Source organism: Ornithodoros turicata, chromosome 2 (genome assembly GCF_037126465.1).
Source record: "Ornithodoros turicata isolate Travis chromosome 2, ASM3712646v1, whole genome shotgun sequence".
Lineage (NCBI taxonomy): Eukaryota > Metazoa > Arthropoda > Arachnida > Ixodida > Argasidae > Ornithodoros > Ornithodoros turicata.
In genome coordinates, this window is record NC_088202.1 from 29,697,483 (window position 1) to 29,723,764 (window position 26,282).

Here is a 26,282-nt window from a genome sequence, read left to right on the forward strand (position 1 = left end):
ACATGCAATTGGCCACATCGCCGTTCGGCTGCCGCCATTTTGGCACCGTAGCCCGTCTTACTTCTTGCACCACTTCGGCCTTTCTGTTAATGTCAACGACGACACCCACCTCTGTATCCGAGCCATCTCCACCGTCCCTTCGCCGACCTTTGCCGTCCGTGTCGTTTCCCACCTCTCCGTGTCATCAACTTACACGTACAGACCTCCTCCAGGCGTACCCTTCGCTTACGTAGCCCTCGGACTGGGCTGAAGCCCGTACATCACGATGTGATTCACCATCGACACCAAGAGTGAACCCGTTATCTCCCGTACGAGTCCCCTGGGTCCTGAGAAGCTGCAAATTGCGAAGCTAAGTGCGAATGCTTGACGTTGGCATCGCACGACCTTATTCTGCTGGTTGGTCCTCGGCCCTTCATATGGTCATATCCGGGGACTTTATATGCGGGGATTAATGCACTCCGAACCTGGTTAACGTCCTGGATCGATGAAGATATTTTCCAAGATCGATCTTACGAAGGCATACCATCAAATACCAGTTGGTCCAGAGGACATTCCGAAGACTGCCATCAGCACCCAGTTTGGTCTTTTCGAATTCATCCGCATGCTGTTTGACCTTCTCAACGCTGCGGAGACGTTTCAGCGATTTATAGAAGCGGTAACCACAGGCCTCGCTTTCCTCTTCGCGTACATCGATGACATCCTTGTCGCAAGTCAGGACCCTGCCGAACACATGTTACACCTTTGCCTGCCCTTTTCAGGTCTCGCTGCGCATGACATTGTCGTGCTCGGCGAGGATGGGATTTGAACCCACGCGGGCAGAGCCCATTGAATTAGCAGTCCAACGCCTTAACCACTCGGCCACCTCGTCTTTTTTGGAACCCCATAACTACGCATTTATTTACACAGTCTCTGAAACGACCTCGTATGAAACACGGGTGTCTCTTGCATGTCCTATATTCAGGGCACTTGTTAAGATGAGGAAGGGAAGTAGGCGTGTGCAAAGTTAAAAGAGTGTTGTGGCTACAGCTCCAGTGTACACGCACAGGTATTTCACTACCGGTACGCCACTCTCGACATGGATTGGACTCGAACCCACGCGGGCAGAGCCCATTGGATTAGGAGTCCAACGCCTTAACCACTCGGCCACCTCGTCTTTTTTGGAACCCCATAACTACGCATTTATTTACACAGTCTCTGAAACGACCTCGTATGAAACACGGGTGTCTCTTGCATGTCCTACATTCAGGGCACTTGTTAAGATGAGGAAGGGAAGTTGGTGTGTGCAAAGTGAAAAGAGTGTTGTGGCAACGGCTCCAGTGTACATGCACAGATATTTCACTTCCGGTACACCACTCTCCACGTGGATGGGACTCGAGCCCACCCCATTGGATTAGCAGTCCAATGCCTTAACCACTCGGCCACCTCGTCTTTTTTGGAACCCTATAACTACGCATTTATTTACACAGTCCCTGAAACGACCTCGTATGAAATACGGGTGTCAGTAGTATAGTTATAAGTCCTATAGCCAAGAGTCTTCTCTAATCCAATTCCAATCCAATTCTAAGCCATAATCCAGTTCTAATCCAACACAATCCAGTTCTAATCCAACACAAGCCAAATCCAAAGCCATCTGATTGGCCGCCATTAGCTCCGCACACTTCACTTTGATTGGCCCATGCTAAGCCTACTGATCTTTGATTGGCTGATCGTGGCTCCGCTCCTTTATGCTAATTAGTTCGCTTGGCTCCGCCCAGTTCACGCTGAATGGCCCGTGCTAAGCTTACTGATCATTGATTGGTTGACTGTAGCTCCGCCCCTTAATGCTAATTACTCGGCTCTGCCCACTTCACGCTGATTGGTTCATGCGTATCGCTGAGCACAGCTCCGCCCCTTTATGCTAATTAACTGGCTCCGCTGATTGGTCCATTCGAAGCCTACTGATCACTCTCCACATTTTCCAGACTTTCTAAGCCCTCTGATTGGCCGTCCCCAATTTAAGCCTACCGCTTGGCCCGTTCTAAGCCCACTGATTGGCTGACTAAGCCCGCTGAACATAGCCTTTGTTAGCGCCCGCCAGATGGCGCGCTCGGCAGCGACCCTGCTGCGGCTTTATCTCTGACAGACAGGGAAAAAAAATACATTTCAACGTTTATTGAGTACATGTTTGAGAAAAAGCATGGCGGTCTTGGAGAGATTGATTCCTTTGATGCTGGGCGTGGCTCCGCGGAAGTGACGGATCATGTACACGTCTCGGGGACAGCGGCTGAGAAAAATTCCGTCCTCCGTGAGTTGACACTTCCACGTGCACTGGATATCTTCGTAGCTGTCGCTCACGTCCAGCAAGTGAAGGCACGTACGCAGCGATCCAGTAGCGTTCCTGTCCAGGTTAATGCCGGACCGCATAGGTACCACGTGCCACTCTCTGATGGCCAAGATGTCGCCAGGGCATTCGTGCGCATACGTGTGCTTATCATTCTCCAGCTTGATGATAGCCGTACAGTTTCCGGCGTCCAGCGCCAGCGCACACGAGACTAGCGAGAAGAGAACGAGGTACCACATCCTTCCAGTGACGCAGTCCAAATGACGCTACTCCTTCTCATCCACTGCATTATCTGTGCGGGGGGAAAGAATGCCTAGTGAAATCCCGCTATCTATGTCATCCACTCGAGCTTACCATATTCGCAGCTTCCGTACAGGTAGGAGTCAACGTCATTGTAGAGGTATCGTTTGTCGCCGTACGCCATCAGACTTCTTTTCAGATTTCTGATGGTGTACATGCACTGTTTCTTTCCAACTATTGACACCTGTTTGTGCGATACGCTGGTGTGCTTGAATAGAGTATCGTGGTACGTATCATGGATGAGGTGTTTCCGCACAACATTCTTTTTGACCCCTTTAGCTCTTGCTATCTGTTTTCCTCCGGCTAATTTGATGGATTACATTTTGGATTTCAAGCATATTACTTCCTCGATGGGTATGCTACCCGTTTCACTTTTGAACGCGCCAAGCCTACCGCGATTCCTCTCACTGTACAGCGGATGATCCCGATCGAAGGAAAACAAGTCTAAATGTTCGTCGGCGATCGCTCGTAACTGTTCTTTGTAGTCCTTACAGAATAGGCCGAGGATCAGAGAGTCCATGTCAAAGTAGCAGGTAATCACTGGACAAGTGAGCTTACACAGCAGGGTTTCATAGTAGAACGAGTACATGGTTAACTTACTCAGTTTTAAAATCGTGAAGCCAATCTGCAGGGGGAAATCACATCGCACTTTTCTTTTGCGCATTTCGTACATGACGCAATCGGGGAACGAAATTTCCATTCGCACGCATTCCGCCCGACTCCCGAGGCGACTCGCCGTCTCCTCATCGAAGGCTACTCGAATGTCCCGCATATTAAATTTATTTAGCAGCGTACGCCCGAAGACCGCATTATTTGAGATTTTATAGAAATTTTTCTCGAACATTGTGCTCGAGGCAACGCGTCTTGCAACATTTTCCTCGATCTAGGGACGCAGGAATGGTGCCTCACAAAATTTTAGAATTCTGTGAATTTTTGTCACCCTCATGCCCAGTCTACAATAGAGCGCGAGCAGCTCGTAATGAACAAGGTACTCGACCTTGTCCTTGCACGTGAGCAGCAGCTTTTTGCTGTTCGCTGGCTGATACATTAACTCTTCGAGGAGCCCGCGCTGGAATGGTGAGAGCCATTCCTTCTGGACGACCGCCTTCTCGGGAGCCAGGGGGAAGTACTGCGTCAGCGCGTGGATAGATTTTGGATACTCCAAATCACACACGTACACGTATCCCACCTCCGAATCTGCGGGGTGACGCATAAAATCCACGGAGCTAAAATCCTCGACCCATTCGAAATCGCCGACGGGGAGGTGCTTTATCATACTGAATCCGTAAAGATTGTTGTAATCTATGTACGATATGTACACCTGTTCTTTATCGGGATCGTAGCCACTGCACAGCGGGTTGTTAGCCCGTAAATGACGCCTTATCGCCTGGCAGAGCCCGCCTCTAACACCCGATTCAATGGTTCGGTACATGTCCTCGTCGATGATCAGTTCCAATTTTGCTTGCGTGTAATTTAGAGAGCATTGCCACGAATAGGATGCCAGAGAAACGCAATGAAGCAATTCCAATTCGCGCGCGTCGTAGCACAGGCGCCAAGTGCTGCATTACATCAGCATGTAACAGGGCATCCGTTTTCAGGTACAATGCGTTATAATCCCTCAGATTCGAGCATCCAAAATGTTCAAATACGTGCAGCGCGTACTGATAGTCTTCGTCGCTTATATCCTCCCCCGTCAGATCGTTTCGGAAGGCGGATTTTGCTGGCAGAGCAAATTCGTCGTATACCGCAAACGAGCTAACGTGGCTGTACGGGAATACACCTTTACGAAGCAAAATTTCGTAGTCGTCGACAAATACCTGCTTCAGGCATTGGAACGCCTCTGCGCCCCCCATGGATTTGAAGGTTTCCACGAGCTCTCCCAGCGACAAATTTAGGTACTGCATGGTATCTCTGAATAGGATGGTGCCGATTTCGAACGATCGGATTTTTTCCATTGAACTGGCCACGATGAAGGGAGCTCGCTTCCACCCGAGAAGGTGAAATTCCTGCAGTAGTCCATCCAAATCATAGGCCAGATTGTGCACCATGATGAGCAGTTTTTCCGGCGTCGTGCACGCCACGTTACAGGGGTTGCACAGCGTCGCGATGTAATTTGTCTCGCTGGCAGTACAACGCTGGAATGGTCGTGGTGCCGGACACGTGGCAAATGTTACGCGAACTCCCGCTCACAGCACGCGTAGTGGGTGGCGGCTGTGTGTCGTGCTCGTTGCTCATCATTCAGCACCATTTCCGCGCGGCAGGCGTTCAGGGCGATCATCTCGTCCCGCATTTCCATCAAAGCTTTCACGCACTGCCTCGCGGAATCTTCACCATGGTGCGTCCTGATGCGCATCACCTTCGAGTCGTGAGTGCGCACGAGCACGGCACAGAAGCTAGAGATGACGTGGCGCTTCATGCCAACACCACTGGGTGCGAGTACGCTCTCCGTGTCCAACGCGACGACATAGTTATACTGCTGCTTGTACTGTATTTTAGTAAATTCTACAAAGTTTTTGCCCGGTTCGCAAAATTCCAATATGATTTCGTTTACGTCTGCGCACAGGCGACGATGTTTCGCCATGCTCTCTTCCTTCAGGAAAGAGCGCGTGCAACACTCGCATACGAAACGCTTGTCTTTCCTAATTAGTAACCGCTCGAGGGACTTGATTCCAAAAAAATGCTGGTCTATAGCCAATAAGTGAATTTTCTTTTCATACTCGAGTTTTGGGGGTCACGACACATGCACTCCCTGATCGACGTACTCGTATACGTACACGGATATCATGTTTTTGTCTTCGAATTCGTCCAGGTCAGAGTAGGAAGCGGGGAAGCGACTAGGCTACCAGTACTCCGCGGCGTAATTTTTATATTTTTTTGACCATGTATTCCAACTCTGTGCATGCAGGAGGGCGAGCGTGTTGTATTTAAAACACTCACCCTCCTTACGTGCCGGTAAATGAATATTTGTTAGTACGTTCCTGCGTTTAGCCAAATGATCGGGAAGCGCCCCATTGCATCCGAATTTTTTCGTTTTCACTGCGGAAATACATATTTCAACGTTTTGGACGTCGTAGGACAGCAACCCGCTCTGTTCCCGCTGATAATTTATTTTCTACGCGCCCTGTGGGCTTCTGAATCACGTCCATTATTAGGTATTCGCGATGGCTCCGTCACTGTGGACTTCGCGAGCAAACGCCATAAAGTGGGCGATGTGCGCGATCATCTCCCCACGAATTTCCTTTATCGTTAAAACGTCAGAACAAATGCAAAAACTAAAGGGTATTCGTTGCGCCCTCAATATAGCGACCATATCGTGAAAGTGACTCATTAAATATTGTCGCAAGTCCTCTACTCCCTGATCGTGAACAGATGCCAATAGCACGTACCTTTTAACGACACCTCTAAATGCACTCCAAGAGGACTCGCTGTTGGGCACGTTGGTAACTATACATGAAGATGCAAAACACAGCGCGAGAAGACACAACGGAAGAAGAGAGGACAGGACAGGCGCTGACTCCAACGAACAGTTTAATAATACAAAAACCAGTACGCAGGCGCACAGCCGCCAACCCAGTCACCCCACCTTGGTCCAAGAGCGCAGACGCTCAGACAGACACAATCACTACCGTCTCGACAACATCCTCCTCTCCCCCGATAACAAAGACACAGAAGTTTGGCTCACACACCTACCGCCTCTATCCCCGATGAAAAACGCTTCAGATAACTCCCGCGCACCCTTATCTCTGCTCCTAGATAGCACAACAATCTGACTAAATAGCGGAGTACACTTGCATTTGGTAACATGCATAGGCAAATGACGCGTGTCCGCACTAGACAAAGACCTTTCATGCTCTCGGGCCCTGTCGTTAACACACCGGCCAGTCTGGCCAATGTACACCCTATCGCATGTGAGGGGGATCTCATAAACTACCCCCACCGCACAGCTAACGTACTGGTGCTGATGACTCTTGCCACAAGAGACTTTAGGCTTACTACGATCAACTTTCGAACAAAGGCCCGAGAGCTTGCAAGGTGCCGAAAATACCATAGGTACACCGTACCTATTAGCCACTCTTTTCAAATTGTGCGATACTCTGTGCACGTACGGAACAACCATACATCTAGTGGAACCCCTCGCGACTTCCCCCCTAGGTTTCCGCACCTTTCCTTTAACCTTTTGGAGAAGGCCTTCGGCTACACTCGCCAACAGCCTTGTGGGGAATCCAGCAGCACCCAACCTGTCCACCTGGGCCGCGAAACTCTCCAACAAAACGTGCTCACAAGACTTCTTTAAAGCGGATTCCAAGCAGAGCAAAGCAATAGCGCGCTTCACAGTCTTAGATTGGGCCGAGTCAAAAGGCGCGCTGATGATTGCTATGAGAGTATTGTTAGTGGTGTGTTACAGCAATTTCACTGTGGAGGGAAAGGGTTGTCGTTCACGTCAGAGCTACAGGCGAATGGGCGTATACAGTTCTTGGACCTTAATATCCGTGTTGGGGAGAATCGCTTGTGTTGGGCCTTCCACCCGAGGGCAAAGAAGGACCTGATGCCTTTTGACTCGGCCCAATCTAAGACTGTGAAGCGCGCTATTGCTTTGCTCTGCTTGGAATCCGCTTTAAAGAAGTCTTGTGAGCACGTTTTGTTGGAGAGTTTCGCGGCCCAGGTGGACAGGTTGGGTGCTGCTGGATTCCCCACAAGGCTGTTGGCGAGTGTAGCCGAAGGCCTTCTCCAAAAGGTTAAAGGAAAGGTGCGGAAACCTAGGGGGGAAGTCGCGAGGGGTTCCACTAGATGTATGGTTGTTCCGTACGTGCACAGAGTATCGCACAATTTGAAAAGAGTGGCTAATAGGTACGGTGTACCTATGGTATTTTCGGCACCTTGCAAGCTCTCGGGCCTTTGTTCGAAAGTTGATCGTAGTAAGCCTAAAGTCTCTTGTGGCAAGAGTCATCAGCACCAGTACGTTAGCTGTGCGGTGGGGGTAGTTTATGAGATCCCCCTCACATGCGATAGGGTGTACATTGGCCAGACTGGCCGGTGTGTTAACGACAGGGCCCGAGAGCATGAAAGGTCTTTGTCTAGTGCGGACACGCGTCATTTGCCTATGCATGTTACCAAATGCAAGTGTACTCCGCTATTTAGTCAGATTGTTGTGCTATCTAGGAGCAGAGATAAGGGTGCGCGGGAGTTATCTGAAGCGTTTTTCATCGGGGATAGAGGCGGTAGGTGTGTGAGCCAAACTTCTGTGTCTTTGTTATCGGGGGAGAGGAGGATGTTGTCGAGACGGTAGTGATTGTGTCTGTCTGAGCGTCTGCGCTCTTGGACCAAGGTGGGGTGACTGGGTTGGCGGCTGTGCGCCTGCGTACTGGTTTTTGTATTATTAAACTGTTCGTTGGAGTCAGCGCCTGTCCTGTCCTCTCTTCTTCCGTTGTGTCTTCTCGCGCTGTGTTTTGCATCTTCATGTATAGTTACCAACGTGCCCAACAGCGAGTCCTCTTGGATTACATTTCTTCTACATCGGGCCCTTCTTTTTGTGTTTCATCAAGAGCGCCAGATATGGCTGCAATTATGGCGGCAATGGCGGCCACAGCCTGCCGGGCTAGAGTCATCACTTGGTGCCTCAGAAAAAGGTTGGTACCGCCGGAGATTAACACCCTGTTCGGCCTGATGTCCCCGTCGTTTGGTCATGCCATGCGCGTCTGTAAGGTGTTGAGGTCCGAGTTTTGGAGGCAAGTCAGAACCTTTGCTGATTGGTTGCGGGTGAACTGTTTTGAGCAGCTTCCAGCGTGGGTGGCAGTCAGAAGGTATGAGGCGCTGAGAGCACAGGTTGCACGTACGACCGAGGCCTTGTGGGGCGTTCAGCTGGCAGCGCTCCTTAGGGCGACCACGGCCCAGATGCCTACACCGGTACGGCGTAAGGACCCGGTGGTTTTGGGTGATGTCAGTCTTCCAGAGGAAGTTTCTTCTGTGCTCAGGAAAGGTCCCAAGTATAGCCTTGAACCCGTCATTCCCACGCATGAGTTGCTGGCCCTCAACCGTCGTGTGGCTGAGAGGGCCCAACAGGAGGACAAGGGTAGGTGCACCGCAGAGGGTGTTGAGGTGTTGGAAAGAACCGTACGCCGCCCTCCGCAAAGAGGCATATGCCGCGTAGGCAAGGTGGTGGAGTTTTGCCGGAGCAATGGGTGCGCCTTCTGCAGTCTGACAAGGAAGGCGGGTTTGTTGTGCTCCCGGAGGGTGTATTTGCAGAGAAGGCCGGGAGCGCTGTGGAGAAGAACTTCCGTCAAGTCCAAGTCTGTGAATCGACGGCCAGGAAGAGGGCGGCAGCGTTGTGTGAGTCTTTTGAATTGCAACGCCTTGCTAAGGCAGTGAAGGGCAGCAAAAGCGGGACGTTGGCGATGTTTTTCACAGCCAAGACGCACAAGCCTGAGGTACCGTTCCGGACAATTGTCAGCGAAAAGGGCACTTGGCAGCTCCATGTGAGTCGATTTCTGCTTAAGCACTTGCGGGAGCTTGACTTGGGGGACCCCTTCGTGGTGAGGAGTTCTGGTGAGGTCATCGGCCTGCTGGAGGGATTGACATCAGTGGGATATCTGTTCTCCGTGGACGTGGTGGATTTATTCTATTCTGTGCCTCACCAGGAACTGTTTTGTGCTGTCAGGGACTGCATTGAGGTGAATGGTGTGATCGCCTTTCAGAATGCTTCTGGGCTTGCCGTGGATAACTTCATGACTCTTTTGGAGTTCTATTTGGGGGCGACAGTAGTGCAGCATGAGGATAGGCTGTTTTTGCAGCGTCGGGGTATTTGCATCGGGTCGTGTGTTGCGCCGGTTTTGTGCGACATTTTTCTTTCCGCGGTGGATAGAGGGGTCAGATCTGTTCTGGATGATGGGTCTGTGCTTAGAATTTGTCGGTACGTTGACGATTTCCTGGTTGTTGTGGGACGGCGCGCTGATGATTGCTATGAGAGTATTGTTAGTGGTGTGTTACAGCAATTTCACTGTGGAGGGAAAGGGTTGTCGTTCACGTCAGAGCTACAGGCGAATGGGCGTATACAGTTCTTGGACCTTAATATCCGTGTTGGGGAGAATCGCTTGTGTTGGGCCTTCCACCCGAGGGCAAAGAAGGACCTGATGCCTTTTGACTCGGCCCAATCTAAGACTGTGAAGCGCGCTATTGCTTTGCTCTGCTTGGAATCCGCTTTAAAGAAGTCTTGTGAGCACGTTTTGTTGGAGAGTTTCGCGGCCCAGGTGGACAGGTTGGGTGCTGCTGGATTCCCCACAAGGCTGTTGGCGAGTGTAGCCGAAGGCCTTCTCCAAAAGGTTAAAGGAAAGGTGCGGAAACCTAGGGGGGAAGTCGCGAGGGGTTCCACTAGATGTATGGTTGTTCCGTACGTGCACAGAGTATCGCACAATTTGAAAAGAGTGGCTAATAGGTACGGTGTACCTATGGTATTTTCGGCACCTTGCAAGCTCTCGGGCCTTTGTTCGAAAGTTGATCGTAGTAAGCCTAAAGTCTCTTGTGGCAAGAGTCATCAGCACCAGTACGTTAGCTGTGCGGTGGGGGTAGTTTATGAGATCCCCCTCACATGCGATAGGGTGTACATTGGCCAGACTGGCCGGTGTGTTAACGACAGGGCCCGAGAGCATGAAAGGTCTTTGTCTAGTGCGGACACGCGTCATTTGCCTATGCATGTTACCAAATGCAAGTGTACTCCGCTATTTAGTCAGATTGTTGTGCTATCTAGGAGCAGAGATAAGGGTGCGCGGGAGTTATCTGAAGCGTTTTTCATCGGGGATAGAGGCGGTAGGTGTGTGAGCCAAACTTCTGTGTCTTTGTTATCGGGGGAGAGGAGGATGTTGTCGAGACGGTAGTGATTGTGTCTGTCTGAGCGTCTGCGCTCTTGGACCAAGGTGGGGTGACTGGGTTGGCGGCTGTGCGCCTGCGTACTGGTTTTTGTATTATTAAACTGTTCGTTGGAGTCAGCGCCTGTCCTGTCCTCTCTTCTTCCGTTGTGTCTTCTCGCGCTGTGTTTTGCATCTCTAAATGCACTGTCAGTCTGGAAGAAGGGCAGGAAGAATATATCCATGTCGGGGTGCAATCTCATCACATGAGCACACAGTGTAGGAGGTGCGTCGTCCCAAGAATTCTCTTCCGACTCATCCTCGATATCGTGAGGGTCAAAAAAGCAGTATACACACCTAGGCACTGAAAGTAAAAGGAGCCGTAAGAAATGCGCAACAAGTGAGGCGAATAACTTACTTTTGAAGCGAGTTGAAGCAGACTGTTCCCCCCTGAGGCGCTCTCGTGGTTTATAAACCAGCAGCCATGCTGCATGTCAGAACACATTGGGGCCATCTGTTTTATATCAAAGCTTGTGTACTCCCATGCTTTGGTGGTCGTAAATCATGTGTTCCGAGAAATGAGGTCATGGAGCTTCATCGGCCATGCTGCATGTCAGAACACGTTGGGGCCATCTGTTTTATATCAAAGCTCGTGTACTCCCGTGCTTTGGTGGTCGTAAATCATATGTTCCGAGAAATGAGGTCACGGAGCTTCATCGGCCACTCTGCATGTCAGAACACGTTGGGGCCATCTGTTTTATATCAAAGCTTGGGTACTCCCATGCTTTGGTAGTCGTAAATCATGTGTTCCGAGAAATGACGTCAAGGGGCCTCCGCAGCCGCGGTGCACGTGTCAGCACGTTGGGGCCATGTGTTTTATATCAAAGCTCGCGTATTCCCATGCTCTGGTGGTCGTAAATCATGTGTTCCGAGAAATGAGGTCACGGAGCTTCATGGGCCATCCCAACACGTTGGGGCCATCTGTTTTATATCAAAGCTCGCGTACTGCCATGCTTTGGAAGTCGTAAATCACGTTTGTCAAGAAATGAGGTCATGGAGCCTCGGCCGCCGCGCTGCATGTCTCAACAAGTTGGGCCATCTGTTTTATATCAGAGCTCGCAGTTTGTAGATCGTAAATCATGTTTTTCGAGAAATGAAGTCATCTAGCTTCGGCAGTCACGCCCCGAGGCCACGCGTATTAAAAAAGTAAACTGTTGTGCCTAATAAGGCAAGTCTATCTTAAGAAAAAAATCTCTACGATCCCACGTCAAAGTGGACTGCCTGTTATAGCCCTCTCATTTCCACATGCAGAAACAAGCTTTCTGTAACCAAAAACAAAGGGTTCGCTTATCCACTTTGGTTTCCAAGAAGTTCCAAATGTCCTTCGCGCGCGCGCGCGCATCATATATGACCGGCTGTTCCTGCGTGATTGTGTAAACAAAATCGCACCACCCATGCGCTCCTCCAGGGGCGCTTTATATAAAAGTTGCGATATATACAACTCATTTGAGGTCTGTGAAGCTACTTCCGTCGGTCGACTCCCGGTGAAGCGCACAACGAGAAAGGTATGTTTCACTATTGTCTTCAAGATGAGGAAAGTTAGGTAATACTTGTCCTCATTTTCAGTTCACAAACAGCGACTCTACCTCCGATAGACCCCTCTTTTCCGTGATTTGATCGTCAATGAGAGTGGGATATCGCTCATCCCAATCTGTGGGTATCCTGTCCATAAACTCCACGCCGTCGATATCCTTTTCCCATCCGGCTGCATACTTTCGTACGTCGAGTATCTTCTGTGGTGGAATGCTAAATAACTCGGGGTGTCTCATTATATTCTGCGTGAGCACCGTCTTGCCACACATGGACGCGCTTGAGATAAGAATTCGAGCGGGATTCTGGAACTGCATGCGCATCGTGGAATAACTTGAGCAGACTGTGTAGCGAGGTGTGATGCATCTTTATTTTCATCCATAGCTCCTAGCGCGATTGATGATCGTCTGCAGGTCTCTTATTTCTTCCTGACGTAGTTCCTGAAGCTCGCGCAGTGATTGCTTCCTGTAAGCCGACAGGTACTCATCCAAGATTTCGCGTATGATGTCCCGCAACTTGTTTGCGGTGAAACGGGAGCGCAATATGTTGCAGCACATCTCGACAAAGTTCTCTCGCTCGTGTGATGCCTCAAAGTGGAACCGTGCGGAGTTGATGCACCTGAGTCGCGCCATCTGGTGGCACGAGGTAAGTTTGGACGTATGAGATAAAGCCGCAGCAGGGTCGCTGCCAAGCGCGCCATCTGGCGGGCGCTAACGAAGGCTATGTTCAGCGGGCTTAGTCAGCCAATCAGTGGGCTTAGAACGGGCCAATCGGTAGGCTTAAATTGGGGACGGCCAACCAGAGCGCTTAGAAAGTCTGGAAAATGTGGAGAGTGATCAGTATGCTTCGAATGAACCAATCAGCGGAGCCAGTTAATTAGCATAAAGGGGCGGAGCTGTGCTCAGCGACACGCATGCACCAATCAGCGTGAAGTTGGCAGAGCCGAGTAATTAGCATAAAGGGGCGGAGCTACAGTCAACCAATCAATGATCAGTAGGCTTAGCATGGGCCATTCAGCGTGAACTGGGCGGAGCTAATGGCGGCCAATCAGATGGCTTTGGATTTGGCTTGTGTTGGATTAGAACTGGATTAGGGCTTAGAATTGGATTCGAATTGGATTAGAATTGGATTCGAATTGGATTGGAATTGGATTAGAGAAAACGCTTGGCTATAGGACATATAATTATACTATTGGTGTCTCTTGCATGTCCTATATTCAGGGCACTTGTTAAGATGAGGAAGGGAAGTAGGTGTGTGCAAAGAAGAGTGTTGTGGCTACAGCTCCAGTGTACACGCACAGGTATTTCACTTCCCGTACGCCACTCGCTGGGACTGGATGGGACTCGAACCCACGCGGGCAGAGCCCATTGGATTAGGAGTCCAACGCCTTAACAACTCGGTCACCTCGTCTTGTTTGCAGCCCTACAACTACGCATTTATTTACACAGTGTCTGAAACGACCTCGTATGAAACACGGGTGTCTCTTGCATGTCCTATATTCAGGGCACTTGTTAAGATGAGGAAGGGAAGTTCATGTGTGCAAAGTGAAAAGAGTGTTGTGGCTGCGGCTCCAGTGTACATGCACAGGTATTTCACTTCCGGTACGCCACTCTCGACGTGGATGGGACTCCAACCCACGCAGGCAGTGCCCATTGGATTAGCAGTCCAACGCCTTAACAACTCGGCCACCTCGTCTTGTTTGCAGCCCTACAACTACGCATTTATTTACACAGTCTCTGAAACGACCTCGTATGAAACACGGGTGTCTCTTGTATGTCCTATATTCAGGGCACTTGTTAAGATGAGGAAGGGAAGTTCGTGTGTGCAAAGTGAAAAGAGTGTTGTGGCTGCGGCTCCAGTGTACACGCACAGGTATTTCACTTCCGGTACGCCACTCTCGACGTGGATGGGACTCGAACCCACGCAGGCAGTGCCCATTGGATTAGCAGTCCAACTCCTTAACAACTCGGCCACCTCGTCGTTTTTTTTTTTTTCACCTTTATTTTTCTGAGCTTACTACTCTGAGTCACTTACGACACAATAACAGAGAGAATACGGTGTTTCTCCTCTATACCGGACACATCAATAACACAACTTCTACAAAGCATACAGCCTTTCGCAGACTGTATCTAACCACTCAAGCACTTCTAAAAGCTGAATACAAGCTAACTTTACCTGCAGTAGTTCGGCTTTGAAATATTTCATAGGAGGACACAAGGGCGCTTTGTTCCTATCGGCCAAACGAAGCTTCCACAAACAGTACATGGCAGCAAGGAGAACGATATCGTATCTCACATTTTCTCCGGGGGGTAATGGGTGGAAACGAATAGTATGTGGGCTAAGCGAAAGACGGCGCTTAAGGACCTTGAACTGTAAATCATCCCAAAAGAATAAAGCTTCTGTGCAGTCCAGAAAAAGGTGATCGACAGTCTCGGGCGTATTGCAAAATCTGCAGTTCACGGACCACGGAACATAGAATCCCTTCTGTTGAAGCCAAGCTTTCACGGGCAGTGTCGACGTGTGTAATTTAAAGAAAAAGGACTTCATGTTGAGCTTGACCGGCATCTTCTTGACTCTGCACAATACATCCGTGCCATGCCACCCGGAGTCGTTTGACGGTAGATGGGCACAGGCAAGAGTACATCGAGAAGATGAGCTACCAATGTTTTCTTGGCGACAGAAAAGAGGTACAGAGCCCATTGGATTTGCAGTCCAACGCCTTAACCACTCGGCCACCTCTTTTTTTCCTTTTATTCCACAAGTCTTATACATTCGTACACGTCACATAATGAAAAATAATGTAAAACGCTCTATGTGACTCCCAGTCACATCCAGGGAATACACTCCCGGTCACTTATTTTGTAAACACTCGGGTACGTCTTCCCTGTATCGTGCTATTTTGAAGGTTTCCAACATTTCTTGTTGGAAATACTCAAAAGGGGGTTTTAAGGGTTCCTCATTCCGACTCAGCATCTTGAGCTTCCACAGTGCGTGCAGGCCGATTACAATGATCATATCATATCTGGTATCCGTCCCCCTAGCCAATGGCAAAAACCTACTTGTGTGCTCGTTTAAGTACAGTGTCTTTTTCAGCTTTTGTTGTACGCCATCCCAAAAAAAACATAGCCTCATTGCAGTACAGAAATACGTGGTCAGTCGTCTCAGGCACATTACACACGCGACAATTAAGAGTCCACGGTACAAAAATTCCTTTTGATGCAAGCCACGCCGTAACAGGAAGAATACCTGCATGAAGTCGGAAAAAAAAGTCTTCAAATCCGCTCTAATTGGCATCTTGCTTACACGGCACAAAACATCTTTCCCTTTCCCTTCTTGCGATACCGCACGATACAGAGGTGTTGGAAGTAAGGAATCGATAAGATCACTTGCAAGTCGTTTTCTGTCGACTTCAAAAACATATTGCACAGAATATCTACAAAGCAAGAACTTAACACATCCTACAACCTCATTATAAAATCCAAGAAGCTTAGCCTTCAGTTTAACTACAGGAACCGCTATGCATGGCAGGTGCTCTCCAGTCACACACTGTAACATAGGTCTCAAGACAGGGTGGGAAGCGTTCCTGAGAGAGAACAGTCTCATGACTATCTGTTTTACAAACAAATGATGTAGTCCGAGCCCACCGTCTGTGACACTTTTGAACAGGTTTTCTCGTCGCATTGGCTCGAATTTGGAACACCATATCAAAGTTGCAAAAATCCTGTGAAGCACATGAATGTTCTTGCGAGCACACGGGAGAACCTGCAATAAATACACAACCGTCGCAACCAGAAACATATTGCAGACTTTTGCTCGCTGAAATATAGATAGTTCGCTTGGTTTGCACGTGAAAGCCTGCTTACGCACCTTGTCCGCTACCGTCTTCCACACATGGTTCGTGTTGATACTATCTTCCAAAGGCACCCCCAGATATTTTGGTAGGTTTGTCTGCCATGTCATGCCCTCATATTCCTTAGGCTTGGATCCCCACTCGCCTGCCCATACACCGACAGATTTATCTTTGTTTAGTTGTGCCCCTGATGCTTCACAGTATCCTTCGACAATTTCCATGACTTTGGCAACGCTTGGCAACGCGGTCAGGTCATCCGCATACGCAAGCGTCTTTATCTCCGTGCTGCCAAGTGTTAGCGTGCACGTCAGTACACTTAAACAACGAGATTTGGCCGAGGCAGACCAACAATTAGGGACGACACAGACAAGTAAGCCTCAAACGCCCAGAAATTTCTGGGCGTTTGAGGCTTACTTGTCTGTGTCGTCCCTAATTGTTGGTCTGCCTCGGCCAAATCTCGTTGTTTACGTCGTTTACAATCGCCCTGCCTCGTGTCTGAATGAGAGAGTGAGTGAGAAAGATGTAAGAGAGAATGGGAATAGCGTGGTTGGTTGTCCGTCCCCCCCCGTACTTGAGGCACTCAATGGCTCAAGGGAAACGGCGTGCTGGTGTGGTGTAGCGGTTAGCATATCTGACCGGAAATCAGAAGACCCAGGTTCGATTCCTGGCGTCAGCACCTCTTTTCCCTGAGTTGTTTCCATTCGTCAGTACACTTGTTTATGCTTCGGCACAGGGGTTCTAAGTATAAGTCAAACAGATGTGGGGACATGGGGCAGCCTTGACGTACTGAGTTCTGCAGTGCAATGGGTTCGCTCAGGATTTTATTGATGACCAGACGAGTCTCAGCCATTGCGTAAGACAGGCGTATCCTGTTTATGAAGATAGGACCCATATTCACTGCTTCAAGGATGGAAAACAGAAAGAAATGATTCACCCGATCGAACGCTTTGGACAGGTCGAACTGCATCATAGCTGCCTGGTCTCCTTCTAGTCTGCATCTGTCCAGTACTGTCCTTGCCACATGTATGTTGCTTTGAATACTAATCTTTGTATAGCACAGGTTTGATGTTCACCCACTAGTTTTGGCATTACTTTCTGCATCCTCGCTGCAATGACTTTGGCGAATATTTTGTAGTCGACGTTGGTGAGGGTTATCGGTCTGAAATCTGTCACTCTTGGAACGGATCCGTCAGGGATTTCTTTTGGGATGAGCACTGTACTTGAACGTTCCATTGAGTACGGTAGAATGTTGTTAGTCTCAGTCTCACTAAATACCTTCACTAGCACTGCACTCAGCAAGTCAACATGTTTCTTGTAGAACTCAGCGCTGATACCATCGGGCCCGGGTGACCGATTGTTCTGCAGTGCTTTGATGGCTTGACGAACTTCATCCTTTGAAATCGGCGCCTCTAGTTCTTCCTTCTCTTGGTCATCTAGTTGCGGCATCAACTCCCGAATTCGTTCCTGAGTCATCCCACCACCAGCTGGGCGTGCATTTCCCAACAAAGAGTTATAATAATTCCAGAAAGATTCTTCTATGTCCTTCTGCGTATCAATCTTCCGTCCACCGTCACTCATTTTAGTAATCTTGTTCCGAACGGAATGCCTTCTTTCTTTCTGGTGAAAATATTTGCTTGGCCGCTCATCCGGCAAGAATCCTTGTGACCTTGCTCTTATCATGGCGCCCTGGCACTTGCTTTCTTGGATAAGACTGAGCCCGAGCTTTGTATCCTGAATATCTTCAAAGAATTCTCCTGGCATCTCAGATTCCATCTTGATCAGACTGCACAATCTTTTCTTCAATGTGTTTTCTTCATTCTTTTTATATGACGTTATACTACATCTTTCAATGGCCGTTTCGCGCACTTTCTGTTTTGCAATTTCCCACTGTACACCATACGCTTGCTCCGAATGTTTCATCTGTACAATGAGCTGTCTTACAACGTAATTCATCTTGTAACAGTTCGTTGTTGAGCTTCCACTGTTGCCACCCACAGTTTCTTGTCTTATCTGCCACATCACCAAGCGTTGCAAGAACCATACAGTTACCACTAAAATGAACTGGTAATACACTGTACCTACTAACTCCGTTGCGTTTTTCCCCGACACATATATACGATCAAGTCGTGCTTCGCTGCCCCTTTGGTAGTGCGTGTACCTCATCGTTTCTTTCACACATTTTGCTATATCTACCAGGTTGCACAGGCTCACAATATTTCTCAGTACATCCACACTCCTATCATGCTGTGATCTTCCATGGCTTCTGTCTTTCGCGTTGAGAACACAAATGAAATCACCAAGCACGACTGTAGTACGATCTGTTTCTATGTACTTTTGTAAAGAACAAAAGAATGTCTCTCTCTCTCTTTATCATCGTTTGGTGCGTAAATGCACATTAGTTGCCACACTTCGTCATCAAACGCAATATCCAGTAAAGCCATATGGCCATTGCTATCCGCAACGTAAACCACTGGTTCGTAATCCACTGACCTTCTAACCAACAATAAACAGCCTCCTGACCCTTCAACGGAGCGACTAACAACAGCTTCGTACTCTGACAGGAAAAATTTTTTCCAGTAGCTCTTTGGTCCCCTCATGAGTACTAATTTTGGTTTCGTGTAACGCCAACACTTCTATCACAGGACACGTATCTAGGTACCTTCTTAGCTGATACTGTTTCTTCCTCCCAGAAAGTCCCCGGACATTAAGTGTTGTAATTCTTAGCAGGGGGTATGGAAACTTGGTTGAGCATTTAAAAAGTTGCCAGGGTTGTGTTGCTAAATTTCATGAGACAAAAATTTTATATAAGAGTAATAAGGGCGGTGCTTTATTATATCGTGAAGCTTTAAGTACAAAAAATGCGGGGTCCAGGTGTGTGAGTGTGCCTTCAGTGCTGATAACTGCTCCAGTCGAGAAGTTTTTGGAAGATGCAAACAGGAGGGACGCAAGATAAGTCCTGTGCTTTTGATAAAGATAAAGTCACTATATAGGCATGCTGAGGGTGTGATTGGGAACCTTGCTGAAGAAGGCGTTGTTGGTTAGGTTAGAGGATATAAACCAGGTTTGATAATAATAAATCCTTGTTTGTCAGTCTGTGCCTGTGTGTTGTGTCGTCTTTTGACTTGTTCCCCGGCACGGGGGTTTTATCGCTTTTAAAGTAATTCTTAATTGCCTTCCCTTCATTGCACTGAGGAATTGGTTACATCTCCCATATTTGCAGGGCGGTTTTTATCTTACCTCTAAATATTTGTGAAGGTCAGGCGTCCTTTTGCAATACATAGTCCAATTCAAATATCAGTAAAGTCCATGTTGTCTAGCATTGACTGCCCCACCTCCAGGGGCCCTGGACCACAAACGGTCTTGCTTTCCGGTTTCATTCTCTTTACTTTGCTAACAGGGACACTCTCACAATTTTTTTTTTTTTTGTATCCGTAGTATCACGCTGTTGCTGTCCACTTTCTGCACATCCTTCAGATACATTGAATCTAGACTTTCGTCGTTTCGTTGTTTCCTCACTGGCGTCTTTTTCCGGTTCTTGATTACTCCCTGCTGTCACATCTCCCGTAGTTTCTTCATTCACGTCGTCTACAGGTGCCATGACTTCTGCATCCTTCTTTTCTGTTGGTTTCCGGGCTATCTGCTATGTCCTCGATAAAATACTCCGTCGTTCCATGTCTGGAGCTCCGTAGCTTCGAAGCATAGGTGCTGACACATTCGTCTTCCACGTGCCCAAAAGTACGACAGGCTTTGGACCAGGGCGTTTGACATTGCTTCCTTATATGGACAACCTTCTTACACTTGAGACAAAGCGGCGGTCTTCCAGATACGATGACATCTTGGCGAGCCAGCAGTTTTTCCTTCTGAACAGTTGTATGAAGTGTTATTGCCCATACATGGTTCAACTGATACGCCCCGAACCCGGCGACTTCTTCTTTAGAAACAATATCTTTCAGTGCGTTGCCGAAGTGGTCCACGTTGTAAGGTCTTCCCGTCGGGTCAGCGTGCAGCAAAAGCGTGTTAAGTGACACGCTGCCTGGAGGTATCTATTGAGTTTGGGAGATTGAGACTCCGTTGATCACGATGAACTCGAACTTTATTACTTTCTGGACTACATATGTCTGTTCTGCAGAAGGGATACGCCCGACTGGCGCATCAGAGTGAACGCATCGCGTGATCCCCGAAACCAGAGAACACACGCTTCCCCGCGATACGTGATGTTCTCGCGCCAAAGCGGTGCCGTCACACCTTTCTGAATCATACACCACGCAACAGTACACAACACCCCTTCCCTCTAGCTGACAAAATCGTCCAAATATCGCAGACGTATTCTGCGTGGTCGTGTAGAGATAGGACCACTAAGTTGCGGTGAAGACGCACTGGCTTCTGGAACAGCTGGGGAACTAGCTATATAGTGCTTGATCCATTGGAATAGATGTAGGTGTTACAAGCCCTTGTGGGACACAGTCGCCTGTAGAAACATCAGTCGGGTTCTCAACTAACTCTAGCAGTCCGTTGCTTGGTGTGGCGGGACCTCTCATTTGGTTTAGATGGCGTCGCACAACCCTGCCATCCTGAGTTATAACTCTAGATGGGTAGAAATCCAGCGAACCGGTAGAATGTAGGAAGGAGTTGCCTCAGGACAGAAGCCGCCGATATTTCGAACAGAGACTGTTCTTCTTCTGGGCACCGTCCTCATCATTGGCATGGTATTTAAAGGGTTAGGTGTGACGTGTTTAAAGGTTCATGCGAATTGTGGGTCAACAGCCCGGAGGGAAGAAAGGTTCCGTACGGGGTTTTACGGCCGGAGTGAATGGCTGCTTTGTTAGAGTGTGGAGGGGATTATGTGAACGTAGTGATCTAGGCTACAGACCGGTTACAGAAAAATGGAAGGTTCACGAACACGTGGACGAAACGGGACAACAGGCAAGAATTGGCAAGCATAGCGAAAGATAAGGAGGTTAGTGATTACGTGGGGAAAATTCCAGAACCAACAACGGTTTTTTTATTATTATTATTATTATTGTAATGCAAAGTTGTGGCATGCAATAAAGAAAGTAGAAAGCAGTGGCCATGCAGAACATAACAGATGATAATGGAGGTAGAAGGGAAAAGCATATTTTATTTGTGAAGTGTTTCTAGGGTGCCTTGTGATTTGTTGATACCGGACGGGTGAAGAGCGTTGAACTTGTATATGAGATAAGACTTCCTATCACGTCTGTCACGTGTGGATTTAAACCCGGTTTCTAGAATATATAGTTTAATGTTGTCAAAATTGTGACCAGGAACGTTAAAGTGTTCGGCGACTGCTTTGGGGAGTTTGTTGGACGTGTCGGTTCTGTGTCCGGTAAGGCGGTTGTTCATTTGTTGGCCGGTTTCACCAATGTATTGCATAGAGCAATCGCCGCATTCAATGCAGTATATGACATTGGAGCTTGTGCATGTGAATGCGTGGTTAACGGGGTGGGTCCGGTGGCGCAGCGGTAACGCGTGCGCTTGGAGACTGGGAGGTCCGCGGTTCGAATCCGCGGGCCGGCTGTGCCGTCTGGGGTTTTTCCTGGGTTTCCCTCAGATGTGTAATAGGCGTATGCCGGCACAGTTCCCCTGAAGTCGGCCCATGGACGCAGCTATCCTCCCCCCTAGCTGATTCCGCTCGGTCTTCCACTTCACCCTTTCCTCTCCTCCTCTCCACCACCTTTCCCTTCCCGAGAAACATGCCGCCTAATCAGGCAGGCAGACCTCTCGGGTTCCTCCCAACGACACTCCTCCTCCTCCTCGTGTAATTGCTTGCAGTGCTTTTGATGGAGTTAGCGTGTTGAACGTGCTTGCATGTTTTGCAGCGCGGGAGGTTGCAGGGTCGTGTTCCCGTGTACGGGGTGCTTGTTTTGCTGATTTTGGCATTGACCAAGGAGTCCGCCAGGTTTTTTGCGCGTCGGTATGTCACCTGTATGGGATTTGTGAATATATTGCTAAGTCGGTCACTGCTTTGAAGGAGGGGCTCGTGCTTCTGTAAAATGGCTTTGATGTTTGGAAGTGCGTTGGAATATCTTGTGATGAAGCTTATTTGGCACGCGTCAGGATTTTTTCGGTTTTCCAGAACCTCGTCTCGATCGAGTGTGAGTGCCTTGCGACGGAATTCGGTTAGGAGGGAGTCTGTATAGTCCCTTTTGGCAAGTGTACTGCAGAGTTCGTCAAGCTTCTCAGCGTAATCTGTGTCGTTTGAACAAACTGCGTAGTCTTACACTCTGCCCATTAGGAATTCCAACCTTACAGTGACGCGGGTGGTGACTCTTGAAGTGAAGGTATTGTTGTTTGTCAGTTGGCTTTTTGTACAGGGTTGTGATGAGGTTGCCGTTGTCTAGTGATACTGTGGTGTCGAGGAAGTTAATTAAGTGAGTTGACTGTTGTGATGTGAACTTTATGTTGCTATGTGCGGTGTTCAGTAGATCTATGAACTTTTGAAATTCATGTTCCCCGTGTTCCCATATTATCAGTATATCATCGATGTATCGAAGGTACACAGTGGGTTTCAATGAGAGGGCGCTGAGAACTTTGTTTTCTAAGAACCCCATTAGGATATTTGCGTATGTGGGTGCAACAGGTGTGCCCATACTTGTACCGTGTACTTGTAGGTAGTGTTCAAAATTGAACTCGAAGTAGTTCAGTTTAAGGACCAAGTTTATTAGAGCGAGTATGGTTTCCGTGTCTTTTCTGGTGTTTGTTATAGAAAGGGTATTGCAGAGGGCTGTGATTCCGTCGTTGTGTGGGATGTTAGTATACAGTGATGTCACATCCAGCGTGGCTAGTATTGTGTCCCTACCAAATGTACGAGTGTTGTTTATATCTCTGGTTATTCTGAGGAGGTGGGGTGTGTCTTGTACATGCGATGGCAGTGTTGTCGGAATATGGTTTAAATAGTGGTCCAGGAATTTCGAGAGTCTTTCTGTTGGTGTGTTGTTATTAGATACAATTGGCCTGCCGGGGATGTCAGCCGTGTAGAGCTCGTTGGCGTGTACCTTGTGGATTTTGGGCAGTAAATAGAAACGACCTGCGCCTGTGTTTGATGGGGTGAGATATCTGAGGTCATCACGTGTGATGAGCTTTCGTTCGTGGAGGTCCTGTATGGTATGGGTTATTAGCGCCGTGTACTCCTTTGTTGGGTCATGGTCCAGTTTGAGGTAGTGTTGCGTATTGTTGAGTTGCCTATGAGCTTCAGAAATATATTTATCTGTGGGCCAGATGACGATACTCCCACCCTTATCTGCGGGCTTGATAATGATATCATCTCTGTCAGCTAGCGCTTTGATGATGTCACGCTGTGTTTTAGTGAGGTTGTGACCACGCGAGCTTTGGGAAATACCGCGAAGGATGTCGTTGCTTACTTGTTTAAAGTACAGGTCTAATGCGGGTTCTCGGCCGTGATTTGGTGTCCAGGTTGATGGTAGTCGGAAGTCGTTGTTGTTTTCTTGTGTTGAATGAGCGAAGAATTCTCTAAGGCGTAGCCGTCTCGCAAAGTCTGATATGTCTTTGTGGATTTCGTATTCGTTAACAGAATTGAGTGTAGGGCAGAATGTTAACCCCCTAGAGAGGACTTGTAGTTCCTTGCTGGTTAGTGAGCGTGATATATCTATTACGGTGCTTGCGTCAGCGTTTTCTCGGGGTGACTCAGCGATGTTGCGGGGAGTTGTGGTTGTGGTGCTGGAAATTATTTGTTCGGCTGCTGCGTGTGTCGTGTTAGTGGGTCCGGTATCCGTGTCGTTGTTGGAATTAGGTTTTCCGAGTTTTGAGTGTTCCTTGTTAGCTAGCTCGTGGTTGAGTTGTTGAATGTGTAGTTCGAGAGTGTTTGCCTCCGCGTCGGTGAGACTGATATTATTCATATGGGCCTGGATCGTAGCAAGTTGCGCGTGGCACTGTTTCTTTAATATTTCTAGAAACGTACGGGCTGTGTTGTTAAGGGCTGATGCCCACTCTAGCTCTAGTTCAGGTGTCAGTTTTCCTAATGCAGGAACTGTTTTAGGGGTGAGGCCTTTAGGTACTGTGTTGTGAGCCAGGTGGTGGGTGTAGATCCGTAGATGATGTAGGTATCGGCTACGTTTCTCCATGAGTTTTCGCATTCATAGAAAGTTCGTTGACTGCATGGTGGGCTGGTGATTAGATAGTCAACGGTGTTTTCTGCGTGATGTGCGCGTGCGTCGTGTCTGTGGGGTCGGTGGCTGTGGGGTCAGTGGCTGTGGAGACTCGCTGTGTTCCTCGATGTCATCTGTCTGTGTTTGCGTGCTTGTGGTTTTCCGTGTCACAGTTTGCGCGAACTTTGTGTGTGTGCGGGTTGTGTTCGGAGTGTTGTCGTTTGCCGCGTGTGTATGCGTGGGTGCAGTGGTCGTTGTGGTCCCCTTTGATGCCATCGTGTGTTCTGGCGTGTTTGCGGTGCTGGCACTTAAAGTGTAAGCTGGTTGAGGATGTTGTGTTTGAGCGTTTGTCAGTGCAGGACGGCATCTATGGACCATCAGGTGTTTGATGTTGTGTGCCATAGCTCGTACGCCTGCGTGGTTTGGGTGGATGCCGTCCCGAGCGAGATGTGCTTCAGCGTGGTATTCGAAAGGTGCGTGTGTGATAACCATAACGTTGGTGTGTACCTGACGCATGTGGATGAGGTGGTTGTTGACAGCGTGCGCCTTCCTGTCGAACTCGTGTAGCCATGTGTCCTGGTATATGTATGCTCGGTGTTTGTTCTGTCTTCGGGGAAGTATCGTTGTCAGTACTATTTCAGCGCCTGGTCTGTTGTTTGTGATGAAGGAAACTAGTGCTTCGAATTCCTGGATGACATGTTGTGCTGTCGACCGTGCGATGTCGTTGGTCCCTACGTGGAGTATGAAGTGCGTGATGTTCGGTGGGGCGGCGGTCACATGTGTCATGATGTCTCGTATTCTTGCGCCGCTTGAAAAGTGTATGTGAGGTCCATGTTCTCCGTGTGGGATGTGTTCGTGGATGTACTTGTAACAGCTATCCCCTAGGAGTGCGACATGTGAGAAAGAGAGGACGGGTTGCTTACCTCCTGAGGCCATCGGATCGTCAGTAGCGAACGTAGATGGGTAGAAATCCAGCGAACTGGTAGAATGTAACTCTGTACGACACAGGTCCAGTAGGCTTCTCAATTGTTGCAGGGATCCGTGGCTGCCCATGGCCTTAGTTTCGCACATACACTGGGTCACAGTCTTTAAAGGTCCTTACGGCTGGTCTGGGAGCCTGCTTTTCCTGTACCTTCTGCCGATTACTTATTCCGTCGGGATGCAATCTGTCCAGACAAGTCTTCAACCTGCGTCGCATAAGGAGTTCGGCTGGACTAAAACCTGTTGATGAGTTTGAAGTGGTATGCTGATGCAAGAGGAAACGAGCAAGTCGTTGCTGCCAGCTGCCATGTACAATACGTTTCATTGTGTGCTTCATTGTTTGTACCATTCGTTCTGCCTGTCCGTTGCTTGCAGCGTGATAGGGAGCCACGAGAATTTGCCTTATAGCGTTTCTTCGAAGGAATGTTTGGAAGTGAGCAGGTGTGAACTGAGGTCCGTTGTCGCCGACCACAACATCTGGAATGCCGTGCGTAACGAAGATCTCCCGTAGTGCGTTGACAGTAGCTTCGGCAGATGTAGATGGCATGAGCTTTACCTCTAGCCACTTTGAGTAGGCGTCAACTACTAGGAGGAATGATTGTCCATAGAATGGACCAGCAAAGTCCACGTGAAGACGAGACCATGGAGAGTGTGGAACCTCCCAAGAATGTATCGGCGCACCTGGTGGTGCATGCCTCGTGGATTGGCATTCGGTGCAACTCTTGACACACTGTTCGATGTCCTCATCGAGCTTCGGCCACCATACGTACGACCGAGAAAGGGCTTTTATGTGTCCAATCCCTGGATGACCCAGATGGAGCTTGTCTAACACTTGCTGTTGACCCTCTTTGGGAATTATTACTCTGTTTCGCCACAAGAGGCAGTTCTTATGAGCAGATAACTCATAGCGTTTCGACCAGAATGTCTTGAACTCATCTGGACCTTTGTCATCTGGCCAACCCTTCCACACCCAGTTGAGAGCTCGGGAAAGTTGAGGATCGCGTATAGTCATGCTTGCAATGTCCTTCGCGTGAAGCGGTGGACTGGCCAGCTCTTCGGTGAACAGCACTTCAGGCGGACACGGTATAGTTTCGTCTTTGACGGGAAGAGGCAAGCGGCTTAGAGCATCTGCATTAGCGATTTTCTTCCCAGGTCGATGAACAAGCTCAAACTCGTAAGCATTAGCATCTGAGACCAACGAAGCATTCTTGGTGAGATTATCATCGGAGTGGGCTTTGACCTTGTGAATATTCCCAGAAGTGGTTGATGGTCAGTCACAA

General features: G+C 48.7%; 1 protein-coding gene, 1 long non-coding RNA gene and 5 other non-coding genes across 7 annotated transcripts; 1 reads left to right on the forward strand and 6 right to left on the reverse strand.

Moving 5' to 3' along the window:
- Positions 1-786: 786 nt before the first annotated feature.
- Positions 787-868, reverse strand: Trnas-gcu (transfer RNA serine (anticodon GCU)). Its single transcript has one exon. It is a non-coding gene; the product is annotated as a tRNA-Ser (tRNA).
- Positions 869-1,071: 203 nt separating this feature from the next.
- Trnar-ccu (transfer RNA arginine (anticodon CCU)) lies at positions 1,072-1,153 on the reverse strand. Its single transcript has one exon. It is a non-coding gene; the product is annotated as a tRNA-Arg (tRNA).
- A 978-nt stretch (positions 1,154-2,131) lies between these two features.
- On the reverse strand, positions 2,132-6,975 carry LOC135385266 (uncharacterized). Its single transcript, XR_010420376.1, has 2 exons — positions 2,675-6,975; positions 2,132-2,612 (listed from the first exon to the last, which is right to left on the reverse strand). It is a non-coding gene; the product is annotated as an uncharacterized LOC135385266 (long non-coding RNA).
- Positions 6,976-13,661: 6,686 nt separating this feature from the next.
- On the reverse strand, positions 13,662-13,743 carry Trnas-gcu (transfer RNA serine (anticodon GCU)). Its single transcript has one exon. It is a non-coding gene; the product is annotated as a tRNA-Ser (tRNA).
- A 203-nt stretch (positions 13,744-13,946) lies between these two features.
- Positions 13,947-14,028, reverse strand: Trnas-gcu (transfer RNA serine (anticodon GCU)). Its single transcript has one exon. It is a non-coding gene; the product is annotated as a tRNA-Ser (tRNA).
- Positions 14,029-16,502: 2,474 nt separating this feature from the next.
- Positions 16,503-16,574, forward strand: Trnas-gga (transfer RNA serine (anticodon GGA)). The gene has a single exon. It is a non-coding gene; the product is annotated as a tRNA-Ser (tRNA).
- An 8,504-nt stretch (positions 16,575-25,078) lies between these two features.
- On the reverse strand, positions 25,079-26,014 carry LOC135384481 (uncharacterized protein K02A2.6-like). Its single transcript, XM_064613683.1, has one exon. It carries the CDS (start codon positions 26,012-26,014, stop codon positions 25,079-25,081), a length of 936 nt encoding a protein of 311 aa, XP_064469753.1.
- Between the last annotated feature and the right edge of the window lie 268 nt (positions 26,015-26,282).